The sequence below is a fragment of the Callorhinchus milii genome, unplaced genomic scaffold (genome assembly GCF_018977255.1).
Source record: "Callorhinchus milii isolate IMCB2004 unplaced genomic scaffold, IMCB_Cmil_1.0 Scaffold2, whole genome shotgun sequence".
Classification (NCBI taxonomy): domain Eukaryota; kingdom Metazoa; phylum Chordata; class Chondrichthyes; order Chimaeriformes; family Callorhinchidae; genus Callorhinchus; species Callorhinchus milii.
Window position 1 is genome coordinate 119,921,005 of NW_024704743.1, and position 13,194 is coordinate 119,934,198.

Sequence of the window (13,194 nt, forward strand, 5' to 3'; positions counted from 1 at the left end):
ATAACAGTCATGGTCATTACTATTCCAATGATAAAGTCATTATAATGAAAACAAGCGCACTAAACAAGCAAGCTTTAAAAGCTATTAGCAGCCAAAAATGTAAAAGGTTTGAAGCCTTGACCCAAATTCTCAGGAGTCTCACCAAACATTTTCATGATTCAAATGAAACCTTGCAGGACTCTGCACTGCTGACACGAGTACTTACAGAATTGCCTGAAGAGAAAGCTTGCAGTTATGGATCAAAGAAGTCAAATCCTCAGTCTCCAAGCTCAAAGCCAAGAGAGCCAGGACCATGACCTCATGTTAAATGAAACTGTAAGTGTTTTTAGTCTGTGCAGGAACAATGCTGACAACTGTCCAGAAAAAGTAGGCATGCTAAACCAGTACACACACATTTGGAAATATGTCAGAATAAAGTAAATAAACTAAGCCGTGTCTGGCTATAAATGTAACTCTGGTGTAAACGCAATAGAAAAGGTACTGTGTAAATTTATTTGGATATTATGAGGGTGAGGTGTTTCAATTATGAAAGGCTTGAGCAATTGAGGTTCTTTTCCACTGGACCTGGGAAGGTTAAGGGTGACCTGATAAAATGTTTTCAAGATTCTAAAGGGTTTCAATCAGCATGTCAGCAACAACAACAATAAATTACATTTGTATAGCACCTTCCACTTCAGGAGGACGTCCCAAAGCAATTATATTACGATATAATATGCATTTAATATTTAATATGTTAATATTTAATAGAGCCTTATCACATCTTCAAGACATCTCACAGCGCTTCACAGAATACACTGCAAAGTGAATGGACTGTATATTTTGTGGGTGAAACACGACAGCCAATTGCGCACACAGTGTACCACAAACAGTGGTGGATTGAGTGACCAGCAAGATTAATCACATGAAGAATTAAAGGGACAATTTAAAAAAAAATCTTCATACAGAAGTGAAAATTGAATTTTCAGAGTTCATAAATTATTTCAAAAGAGAATTAGATGGATGCATAATAAAAGAAAAACGTTGAAGGGTTTGGGGGAACGAAGCCCATGTGGAGAATAAAAACAAGGGAGACTTGATGGGCCAAACGACCTGTCTCTGTACTGCAACATTCTCTGTACTATTCGACTATGCTAAAAGATTAAAGCTGAACAATACATTACCGGAGTTAATTTAAACGAAAGCTAAACATTGCTCAATTTGGCTTTCCCCATTCCAGCAGTAGTCATGGGGACATACTCCATTTCACTCACCTGAGATGTCCATGAATGCTCGATCCCAGAACTCATCCACTGTGTAACATTCTGCTGATGTAATGTTGACCGACAGGACAATGTCATCCTCCACATACTTCAAGATGAGGTTATTCACTACGATGTTTACATTGTTCACAACACGTCTAATCAGGCTCTGCACATAACCTACAGACAGGATGAAAGAGGAGGACAAAGGAAGGTCACATACATCAGGTCTGTATCACAAATGCCCTGCTTGAGAAGTGTCCTACGAATTTTGGACAGCAACCTGAGAACTAGTGTAACCACCATCATACTGAGTACTTTTAATTAGGCTGATGGTTCTCATACCAGCAAACCTGGCATGCCTCGCTGCCCACAAGAAGCCCAGACAGCCCAAGTAGGGGTCCGCAATCAGGATACCTTCAGCCCCGAAAGTTTGGGAAACCCCGCCCGGCATAGGTTATCAATAGAAAACAAAAACTTGCTTTGAGATTGTCTCATTGCTGCTTTTGTCAAGCTGGCTCACAAAAAAAAAGTCAATATCTGCAGGAAGGGTCACCCAATGTGAATTGTTATTGCTTCTGTAAAGCAGCTCATCCACTCAACTTCTTTGAGCTAGTCGAAACGGCTTGTAAGCTAGCATTTAAATGTGGAATGTACACCACCATTAATCATGGAACCTATGAAGTGTTGGGCACCAGTTACATGGCTCAACAGCATCCTGTGATAGTAGCTCTCAATCTTAGATAGACAAACACATTTGACCAACAACGTCACAATCATTCCCTCTCTTACTCCCCATCCAACACCCCATTGAATCCATATTTCAAATTATTCTAAACACAGTGGGGTTTAGAAAATCCTAGTACAAAGTACTACCTTCAATTGTATGAAACCATTACATCAAAGATTACGCTACGTCAGTGTGGTAGTACATACACCTCATGGATGTTTGTAGGATGTTCCTGACATGAATGGCCAGCATGTTTGCCTGAAAAGTTACTAGAATTGACAGTAATTACTTGAAATTCACTGAGATTTTTCAACTCAATAACAAAATAAAAGGCCAAGTTCTTCTTTTCCGTTCCTACATTATCGTTATCATTGAAATAAACCATTTGTTAAGTCTGGCAAACCTATTACAAATCTTATCATACTTGGGTAACTGTGATGCATTCCAAAATTAAACAGACCCCAGGAACTTTCAGAAGCTAATACTATATCATACATCTAGGTATCTGGCAATCTCTACAGAATGGCTACAGCTGCTTCTTGAGCTGCTGTATGAACTGCAAGAAACTGATCAATACCTTGTACACATACCTATAAAGGTACTTCACTTTAAATAGATCTCGACACTGATATTGAAAGTCACACATTGTACAAGGATTACAAAGAACTACAATACCAAACTGTCAAGCTAAACAACAACCACATATTTGTATAGTGCCTTTCACATCAGGACGTCCCAAGACACTGTACAGTCAGAGATTTGGACCCGAGCTGGGGGAAGGTATCAGTAGAAGCAGAATAAAATTCATTATTAAAATTTATCTATGACATTAATAATGCACCCATTTTCATAGCAGTGGTAAGTGGTAAAGAAGTTAATCAACCATCTATGGCATGTTCAACAATAATCATCATTCTCATCGCTATTTCTCAGTTGTTTGCACACAGTCAGAGATGCCAGAAGATGATGACTACTCAAATTATGAAACACATACAGTGTTTTGAGATGTATATTAAAATGCCACATGCTCCCTATCCATGGACTCCTTACATAATCTATCCCTGAACTGTGAGCTCAACAAAAAACAATGAAAAGCAGAGACACAAAACAGATGGACAGAATTTTATTTGTACAAGTGAGTTCATGGGACTTCGCACAGGGAACAGAGTTTTTAAAATGAAAAAAACAAAACAATTCTGGATTGTTTTTCCTCAATGCTTAATTTATTTCCTTCCATTTTGCCTGGAAGTTATGGATGATTCAATTGGATTAGAAAAAATGCAGAGTGAATCCAGTACCTTGGACCTGCCAAAGTTTATGATGTGCTTCTGATGTAAGGCGCTGTATCAAATTGAAGGATTATTGATTATTATTATGATTACTACGTGGGTGCAAATCGCTCTGCAAACCACATCCTGCATGTGGTGTCAGGAGCACGACTCCAGTGGTGTCTCAGCCACCGTTCAATGCTAAACGTGTTGTTGGTCAAGTACTGCCTAAATCATGGCAATTCGCCACCAAATATGTAGGAGAAACAGCATAAAATAAAAATGTTCACACATCCAACCAGTTCAAAATAAATAGAGCCTGGAACAGATCAAGTTGTTGTGTTAAATTCATTAGTACTGTAGCTCAAGCTACTTTAGTGCAAACTTTAAGTGGCCTGGATGCCAAACCGCTATACGTAATAATTTAAAGCGTCTTCTCATGAGGCTTTAATGGAATTTCACTCCCATCAGTTTCCCTTCTCTCTCTCTCTCACCCCTACACCTGCAGCAAAACAGTAAGCTAACATTTAACCTCCTGTTATTTTTATTTCTGGATCTAATTTGTAAAGGCCAATGCACTGGTGTTCTATACTGTGCTCTCCATTAAGCAGAAAGACTTGAGTTGTGTCAACAATTGACACAGTCAGCACCTGCGTAACAGCCTACTGGGAAGAAACCTATTTAAAATTGCTCAACCATATCATGGCTGGAAAAACGAACTCCATTATGCATTCCCACTGCACAGCAAACATCATCATTTGCAAAATGCAGGAATGAAACATCATACTCAAAAGTTTTTTTTCTTGATCTACAATCGCTTTAAACATACGGTGCCAATAATTAAGCTAAGAAAGAAAGATTTCTATAGCAGAAAGAAGAGTTTTCTTCCCATTGCACTAATAAGGAAATCAGAAACTCCCTCTGGAAGGACCTCAGGATCTGAACTCATGGTAACTCTATCACTGCAAACTTTGTGTAAGAAGAATCTGAAACTAACAGTTAACAGTTCACTGATTCCCCTTGCAGAGGTAATAGAGATGAGAAAGGCCATTCTCTAGGAGAAGAATTTGAGCACACATGTGGTTGTGGGCCTTAATGATGAACATATGAGTTTATGAAGCATCAAAATGAGTGATTGGTTTAATTTGTAACAAGATGAGGAATCACTTTAATTGAAATCCTGGCTTGGGAAAGACAACATGCTGAATTCCCTTCTGCCAAATGTATCTGCTCAAAAACATATGGACAATATAGTCAAATTTGTAGGTAAACATGTACCAGATTCACTTCGCGTTTAATAGAAAATGCTACCAGTAATATCTATTTTTCCACAAAGCTTTTATTTTGTGTTGCTTCTGTGAAAACCACAGAATGTGAAATAGCAGTGTTGACTCATTTAAAAGCAGCATTCCTTTCAGTTCAGCTAAAATACACAAGATTAATAATAACTAGATTTAATCTAGTGCCCTATCAAATCAAATTATTGCTGACACATCTTGTGGGTTGAGACAATACAGCAAGGGGCATCTGAGCTGATAGCTAGAAATAAAACACCCAAGTTATGAGGGAAGGAGAGGTTAGCACTGGAGAATAGAAGGTTCAGCGGAGATCTTTATATTCAAAATCCCATTGAAGGCAGCTGAACTGAACCTTAATGTTTAACACAGTAACAAGCTCTACAACAAGATCCCATAAACTTGAGCTCAAAGTAGGGAAAGTGAACAGTTTTGATTTAGTACTGTATGCAGAATATTGAATACATCAGGGAGGGGAAGGAGGCAGATTCAAAGATGGAATTGGATATCTCTCTAGCGAGCAAAACTACTGAAAGATGGATTAGTTAACAAGGATTCAGAAACAATAGGTAATGCTTCATGAATCTACTGGAATTGTTTGAGGAAGTAACTAAATTAATGGATAAGGACGATCCACTGAATATAATTTACTTGGATATTCAGAAGATATGTGTAAAGTTCCACCTGTGAGACAATCAAAGGTCACTTAAAGGCAAAAAAAGCTAGTTGGATGGAAAACTAGCATCGCAATTGGAAACAAAGTAGAAATAAACGTAAGATGAACTCCAGGAGGAGTGAGCAGCTGAGTTCCATCCAATTCTGTTCTGGGTTTTCTACTGTTTCAATTCTTCCTGGGTGACTTGGAGGAAAGAGTTTGCAATATTTCAACATTTGCTGAGGATACCAAGCTATGTAACTAATATAAGGTAGACAAAATAGTAATAACAATAATCCTTGCATTTGATATAGCGCCATATCACGTCATTGAAACGTATCAAAGCGCTTCACAGAACATACTGTAAAGTGAATCGAATATATATTTTGTGGGTGAAACACGGCAGCCAATTGCCCCACAGTTGTGGCTTGAGTGATCCAATTTTTTATTTATTTTTTGTAGGAATTATTACCCCCAGAAAGCAATCCACCAATCTACCGGGTTCCTGCTTACTGCAGGGTAAACAGGAGTGTGAAGTAAGGAAACTTGCCTAAGGTTTTGCCCTGCCCAGGACTCAAACCAAGTTCCCCCACTTGCGAGGCGAGTGCTCTAACCAATATGCTACAGGACTCCATAGGAATTTAGGAAAAGAATCACCAATTTAGTAGTTGGGCCAAGGAGCAACATATAATCATCCTAATAATTCTTACATACGATTTAGTGACTTTGATGTCAGGAATACATTCCAAAGCGCTTCACATGATTTACCGTGAAGCGTACAGACAGTATATTTTGTAGGCAAATATGCATTCAATTTGTGCACAGTGATGTCCCACAAAGAGCCAAGTCGTAGATGATCAATTTTACAACCAATTGATGCCGATTTGCCTGAATACTGCTTGACTGCCACATATTATTCACATAGCTTGGAATCATCAGCAAATGTTTGTAATAATGAAAAAGTGCACTCCTTCAAATCATTGAGTGAATGACAGATTATTATGCAGATAAATGATGATGCACAACAAAACAAGAAAAGTAAATGTGTACAGAGCAAAGGGGCTTCATGAGTACACAAGTAAAAGGACTTGGATGATGATTGATCAATCACTGAATCTCTCCAAACAATGTGAAACTGCTGTAAACAAAGCTAATCAAATAAACAGCATTCTGAGGTCATTTGCTTAAAAGTTGAGGTAACTTGCTCTAACAATGTATGGAGAACTGAGGAGGTCACACCTAAAATACTGTGCGTAATTGTAAGACAACCTAATTTTAAAAAAGTTGCAGAGTGTTTGGAGATGAGAAACAAGAAAAATTCAATGATTTAGAGCTCCGAGTCTCATTTCTGAATTTGCAGTCATAAGAATAATAATCCTTGCATTTGACATAGCACTTTAGCACATCGTTGAAACATTGCAAAGTACTTCATTGGGTATAACTGCACTGTAAAGTGAATTGCTTGAATATTTTGTGGGTAAAACACGGCAGCCAATTGAGCACAGCAGTGTCCCACAAACATTCATGGATTGAATGACCATTAAAAGAAAGATTAAGGAGTGTCATGATCCAAGACTTCAAAGTGTCGAGAGGTATACAACAGAGATCCAAGCAGACTATTTCACTTCGATTATGAGCATGATCCTGGGTTGCAAGTTAGAAATGTTGGGATGGATGATTACATTTATTTACTTATTTAATTTATTTATTGGTCAGCCAGGTGCCTAATAATGCAGGTATGCTTAAAAGTATTAAAACCATATATGGGGAAAGAGCAGGGAAGTGGGACTGATTGGGTGGCTCTTCCAAAGAATCGTCACAGACACGATGGGCCGAATAGCCTCTTTCTGTGCTGTAATATTCTACAGTTCTATAATGCCACCTACACATGGAAAGTTCCCCCATGTCTGGAACAAACCATTCACTTTCTTACTCATACAAGACAGAACTATACCATTTACTTGAATTCTTGTCAGCTTTCATTTTCAGGGGAAAGAAGAGAATAAAGTGAGGAAAGACAGGCGTGCAGGTGCTCAGCCAAAAAGAAAATATGAAGAATTTCTTGTGCTTTCTTAAAGGCATAAATTTGTACAGCTGGAATGCACTTGAGATTTGGTAAATAATACATTTTGCATGCCATACTAACAGTCCCGAAATACCAGTAACTTGTCAAGGATAGATTTAAATGTTAAACCTCAAAAGTAATGTCACAGTGCCTTTGTTTTTAAAATCTTGTGTAATTTACAGACTATTGATGATGCTTGTTTACGTGTTGTACGCGGGACAGTTTTCCATCACATCCCTTCATTCATCACTCACCTGGGGGTAAGTCAGGGTCAGTTGGGGCCACTTGCTGGATCCGACGAGCTTTAGCTAATGATTTTATGCTCTCTGTGGTGCTGCGGTTGGTTGAGCTGGAGCCACAACTCTCATGATCATCCTGTGAAACATCAACAAACTCGCCTCAGTCACAGCAAGGAGACATCATTGTGAGATAACATATACTTACACACATACACACACAAACAACATCTTTAACATTGAAATGGATTAAAAATGTCATTCTTATTTTGCCTTCAAGTGAAGTGTTTTTTGAACTGGTTAATAAATTTCTCAAGAGGGTTATTCGAGCTAAAAATCATACATTTTAAACAGAAGTTCTTGGTGTGATAGGCAACTTATCCAAACTGCAGTTCTGAATCAGTAAATTGCTGCTGCCTTTTTTTGAAACCAGTTAATTCATTAGGCAGGTGTCGAAAATGATTGCATTGATTCATTCTGAAGCCATCTCAACCATGTCGCCACTTGACAACATAAAACAGCATGTTTGCTGAGTTTAACTGTTTAACTTTGAATGTTCAAATTTGGTTATTTCAATTAATTTAAAGTTTAACTTTGAATGTTCACAAAAGATCCCTGTAAGTTAGTAATACAATAGAACTCACATTAGAGTGCAATTTTTTTTTACAATGCAGGTTCACTTATAGCAATTGTTGTGTGAACGAACGCCAACAGTTACTTGCACATACAAATCCAAATTGCGCACACAAGCTCTATCGATGCTTCAAAACATTAGACGAGACACGTGAAGCAATGGCGATGGCAACCGTCATGTCCCAAAATTGGTCCTGTTGCCTTCCGAGATGCCAGAAAGTGCTTTGTAGCGCAAATATACTTTCTGCGCGCATATACAGTCAATGTGGTAATTCTGACTGGCAATCATGGCCTTAAACCCTGACCTGCAAAGATGACTGAAAGTTTCAAGACATCAACCTAATATAATCTCTATTAAACAACTGTGAATTCCAGTTGAATTCCACAGATAATATTCTCATCAGCTCGAAAGTAATTAGAACTGTCATATCACATTGGGGTCTATCATGCATAGTTTTCTTAGGCCACTGCACTAACTGTATTAAGTTAAAAGTCTGCATAATGAGTGGCTATTGATCTGCCGAGTGTAACATGTATTAGGCTCATGTTTCATATGTAAGAAGGTCATTTACAAAACCAGTGCAATACAAAACTGGATTGCCGCTTTGAGATGCAGTCTATAGGGCACAAACGTGTAGAGTCTTAACAAACTTTGACTGTGAAATCGAACAAGGTGCAACACAATACCATGGTAGAAGTAGCTCACTTGAAAATAATTGAGGTTCCTATTGGCCACCAGAAAAACAGAAGTTCTCTGAACATTGTGGGCTTAAATGTGCATTCCGCATAATGAAACTATCTGGGTTTCCTCAGCTGCAGATGATTTGCATGGGAATCCAGAACTTCAGACATTGCTCCATAAATTGCTGATAACTTGCAGTCATGCATAATGCTGAGTTTGGATTTTTTTTCCCCAAAGACACTGTTCATACTGCAGTAATTGGTGGGTGGCAGTATTGAAAACTGTATTCCATTTATGGTGATTTCATTACATTTTAGAAATGAAGTAGCATTTATTTTGAAAACAGTAAACTCCTGATAACTCATCACTGCCAGAAAAAAGGACTCGGTGACAGTTATCCGGAGTGGCGAGTGTATCATATGTATCAATTCATAAATAAATGCAGTCGGGATATTGACAGTGTGATGAGTTAAGAGGTAGTGACAAGTTTAGCCAAACTCAAGTTATCAGGAATTTATTGTACATGTAGCACAGAATAATACATTTTCAGCACCTCACTTTCAACAACTTCCAATCTTTTTCAAGATCTTCATCTGAAGCATCTCTTTCAAGATCCTTATCAGGTTGCTTAAATTAATTTTTACCTTATAAAAACAGATTTGAAACTTACATCATGTCCAATCAGTCCACTTGAAATTACTGTACATTTCACTTGAAGGAATAAAGCTAAAACCAACCTAGCAACTTGGCTGCTGCATTTTGCTCACAAAACACAGACACTTCACTTTACAGTACAGTAAAGCTCACATATGTTGCATCAATCGGGACCATAACATTTAATATAACATTAGAATCAAAACTGCGTTTCCCGCGATTCAATGCAGCCGGGCAATAAATGCGCATGTGTTGACTGCTCAGGACGTCATTTCCCGCGATTCAATGCAGCCGGTAAGTGCTGCATTGTGAATAGGGGAGCGGCGTTGCAAGTTAGGAGATGATTAATACGACTAGTGAAAAGAAATCTAAGTGGTTTCGATAGGAAACTGAATGAGACTCAGGCGCATGTATGACTTAGGCAATTATACGATTTACTGAGACAAGATTTATGCGGATTTTACTGTATATCCTGTGCAGCCCTTTGGGACTTCCTCCCGATATGAAAGGAGCTATTTTAAATGCAAGGATTGTTATTATTTAAAGCAAACTTCTAGCGCAGATAATGCATATTACCTGCGATACCTTTGCACATCTGGCACTAATTTTGTTTTTATGATCCAAACTATAAATTCCAATAACAAAAATGGTGGTATTTTACAAACCCAAATACCATTAATTCAGTTGAAAAATTGTAGCCTTATATTAAATGCGTCAGTAACTCTCTGCAAGAGCGTCAGATTAGTCCACAGATTTGTTCAGAAAATAATCTCAAAAGGCTCAAACAAGTCAGGAGTCGTGTCCTCTCCATTGGGGCTAATTGAAGCTGCCCCATGAAGCAAGACACTCTGTCAGACTCTTAGAACAGCAAACACATCCCAACATAAATAAACTGGCAAGAACTGACTGCTCATCCTTCAGATATGTGTCAGTTTGGCAAAGTCATGAAATTAACATCAGACTACACTCAACGGGTATGATTGAATTACATCAATTAAGGACAAAACATAATCTATCATTAAACGTCTCCAAACAGGGAAAAGCTAAATAAACTACATTAAGTCAATTCCCTTGACTTGACAGAATACCTTTGTGTTTAAGATCAAAATTGTTTAAAGGCCTTCGTGAAAATCGATGATCATTTATTACACCATAAGTTTTTTTTATATTTCTTTCCTGACATCCTGAAAGTGTTGAGAATCAAGTTTGTCTATAAACTACTTCAACACCTTCAGAGTTACTGCTGTTATTGTTAATTTAAGAGTGTACAATTGCACCAAATAAAACAAAATAACAATCTATTTTTATGCTTTGTTCCTAAAAAGGCTATGACTAATCCAGGAATACAAGCATTCCTTTTTCATAATTCACGTGACTAAAGTTGGTCTATATCACACTAAAAAAAATTAAATTTCAATAAAAGTTAAAAAAATGCATTAAGTATTTTGAATATTTCTCAGATAGAGTTGGGGAGGTAGATAGGAGAAAGAAGGGAGAAAGTGTTTTCCTGAATTCTGTTTTTGCTTTAAATACTTTCTTTAAACACGGGCATAATATAGTCATTCTACTTTACATTAAATCCTGTGAAGCGCTTTTGAGATGTGTTTCTTACGTGAAAAATGCTATATCAAATGTAAGGATTATTATTACTATAATTATTCTGTGTGAATGGTATTGTATGTGAGAGAGGATGAGTAACTAATTTGTGAATGGAATGAATACGAATCACCTCCCTTGTCATAACAATTTTCATAATCACACCAAGCTCAGGATCTTCCATAGATTTTATCAAGAAAGTGTAAAGCCACAGAACAGGACCTTTCCTTACATTGTGAACCATAGAAATTCAAAATAATATGCGCTCTTTTATCTCCATTTTCACTTTTTTTTTAAATGGCAGGTAATTTGATGCACACAAAATCTAAATGTTAAACACAAACTTAATCTGAAAGATTGATTGATGCGTTTCGATACGTTCATGAAAGGTCATATGAACTCCAGCTGTTATTGCTAACACTACTTGATGGCTTGCTATGGCCCTATTATTTTGGATCTATATTGGTAACAAGAAGCCACATCACATCAGTTCTACTAAACCTTGTCCCTTTGTACAATTTAAAAGGTAATAACGTATAATGCACATCTATTTTCGATAAGAAAAAACATCTAAATCTGCCCAAAGACTGAGAATTCTGAAAAACCAATGTGAAACTGAGAAAAACTACTCATCTTATAATCTTTACACTTGAGCAAGTATACATGCATGCTATTTTTCAGATCATACTCAATGGGAGCCAAAATACATTTCTTTACATTTGAAAGGTCAGTTTTCTTCAACAATGCAAAGAGAAATGATACAACATTATTGGTCACAGATTGCAAACAACGTACTCTCATTGTACTAACAGCAATTTATCACTATATGACTAGCCTAGTTTAAATTACAATAACATTTGACGGACTGCAAAGCTTGACCTACTCAGTAATACACAGGGAAGGTGTAGGAAAATAATTATTTTTTAAAAAGTCAATTCACTCTAATACTTACAAGGTCACATCATATGTCTTTTCCAGGCTTTACTCAAATTTTCCAAAGAGTCAAAACATTAACACTTGTGTTAAAAGGTATAATTGTTAGCAATGTCTTAATAGCTACAACACAAGCATTACAGGAGTATAAATTTAAAACATTATTGGTCTCATGTGTTTGGCACCATATGGAGGAGCGGTTAAGGTAAAGAAATGAACTACTGTTTTGTTTTTATGTGAGTCACAACCCAAATTTCAACCACATTTGTTGCAAAGTCTACAAGCCTAATTCACTTTCCCAAACAAGCTATCGCATTGAATCCTCCTGGGATGGGGGGGGGGGGTTCCTTGGAGCTGAACTGGTTCCAAGGTGACATGCCTGCCAACGGAACAATGCCTTCTGTGGTGATCTCGGTAGTCCGGTTCCTGAATCAGGTATGTCAGAAGTTCTCCAGGAATGACACCGCTGATGATAGCACGGCAAGCCTGGCTCATAGGCTGGGCCTGGAATGGCAGAACAATCACTTGGGGCAGGGAGTCATCCCGCTCAGCTCCTGTTAACCCTGTAAGCTAACATGTAAGGTGGTCCTAGCTGGACAAGCAGCGAGAAAGCTTGCCAAACAGTAATATCAATGCATCCAGTTTGCGCACACCAATGTCCCACAATCAGCCATGGAGTGAGTGACCAATTTTGTCTGGGGGATTGTTGGTCAGGACCCCGGGAGAGAGAAACTTCCTTCTTTTTTTGAATAACCCTGCAGGATCTTTAACGTCCACGTGTCCATCTGTCCACAGCAGATGGGACTTTGATTTAATGTCTCATCCAAAGGACAGCACCTCCAACAATGCAGCACACCCCCAGCACTGCACTGGAGCATCAGCTTAGACAATGTGAGTCCAAGTCCCAACATGGGCTTGAACCCACAACTTTCTGTCTCAAAGGCCATAGTGCTACCACTGAGCCAAGCTGATACCCTTGAAGTGATAAAATACAAAAATCAAAATACAAAAATATATTTGTATAGCGCCTTTCACATTGGGGGACAATTGAATATCACTAGGACAAAATCTCCAGCAACTGAATTACGCTAATCTTTGCACATGACATAGCACCAATAAAAATGTCTCCAAACATTTCACAGGTATTTGTGGAAAATGTAGGAAATATGTATTTGTAAGCAAACAGCAGCCATTTTGCGCTAGGCAAAT

General features: G+C 37.9%; 1 protein-coding gene across 1 annotated transcript in view; it reads right to left on the reverse strand.

Annotated features, from left to right (window-relative positions):
* Positions 1-13,194, reverse strand: part of LOC103179701 (vacuolar protein sorting-associated protein 13B) — a 481,880-nt gene that overhangs the window by 434,816 nt on the left and 33,870 nt on the right. The window contains 2 exon segments of the mRNA XM_007895087.2: positions 1,251-1,418; positions 7,506-7,626. Coding sequence (XP_007893278.2) covers positions 1,251-1,418; positions 7,506-7,626 — 289 coding nt within the window.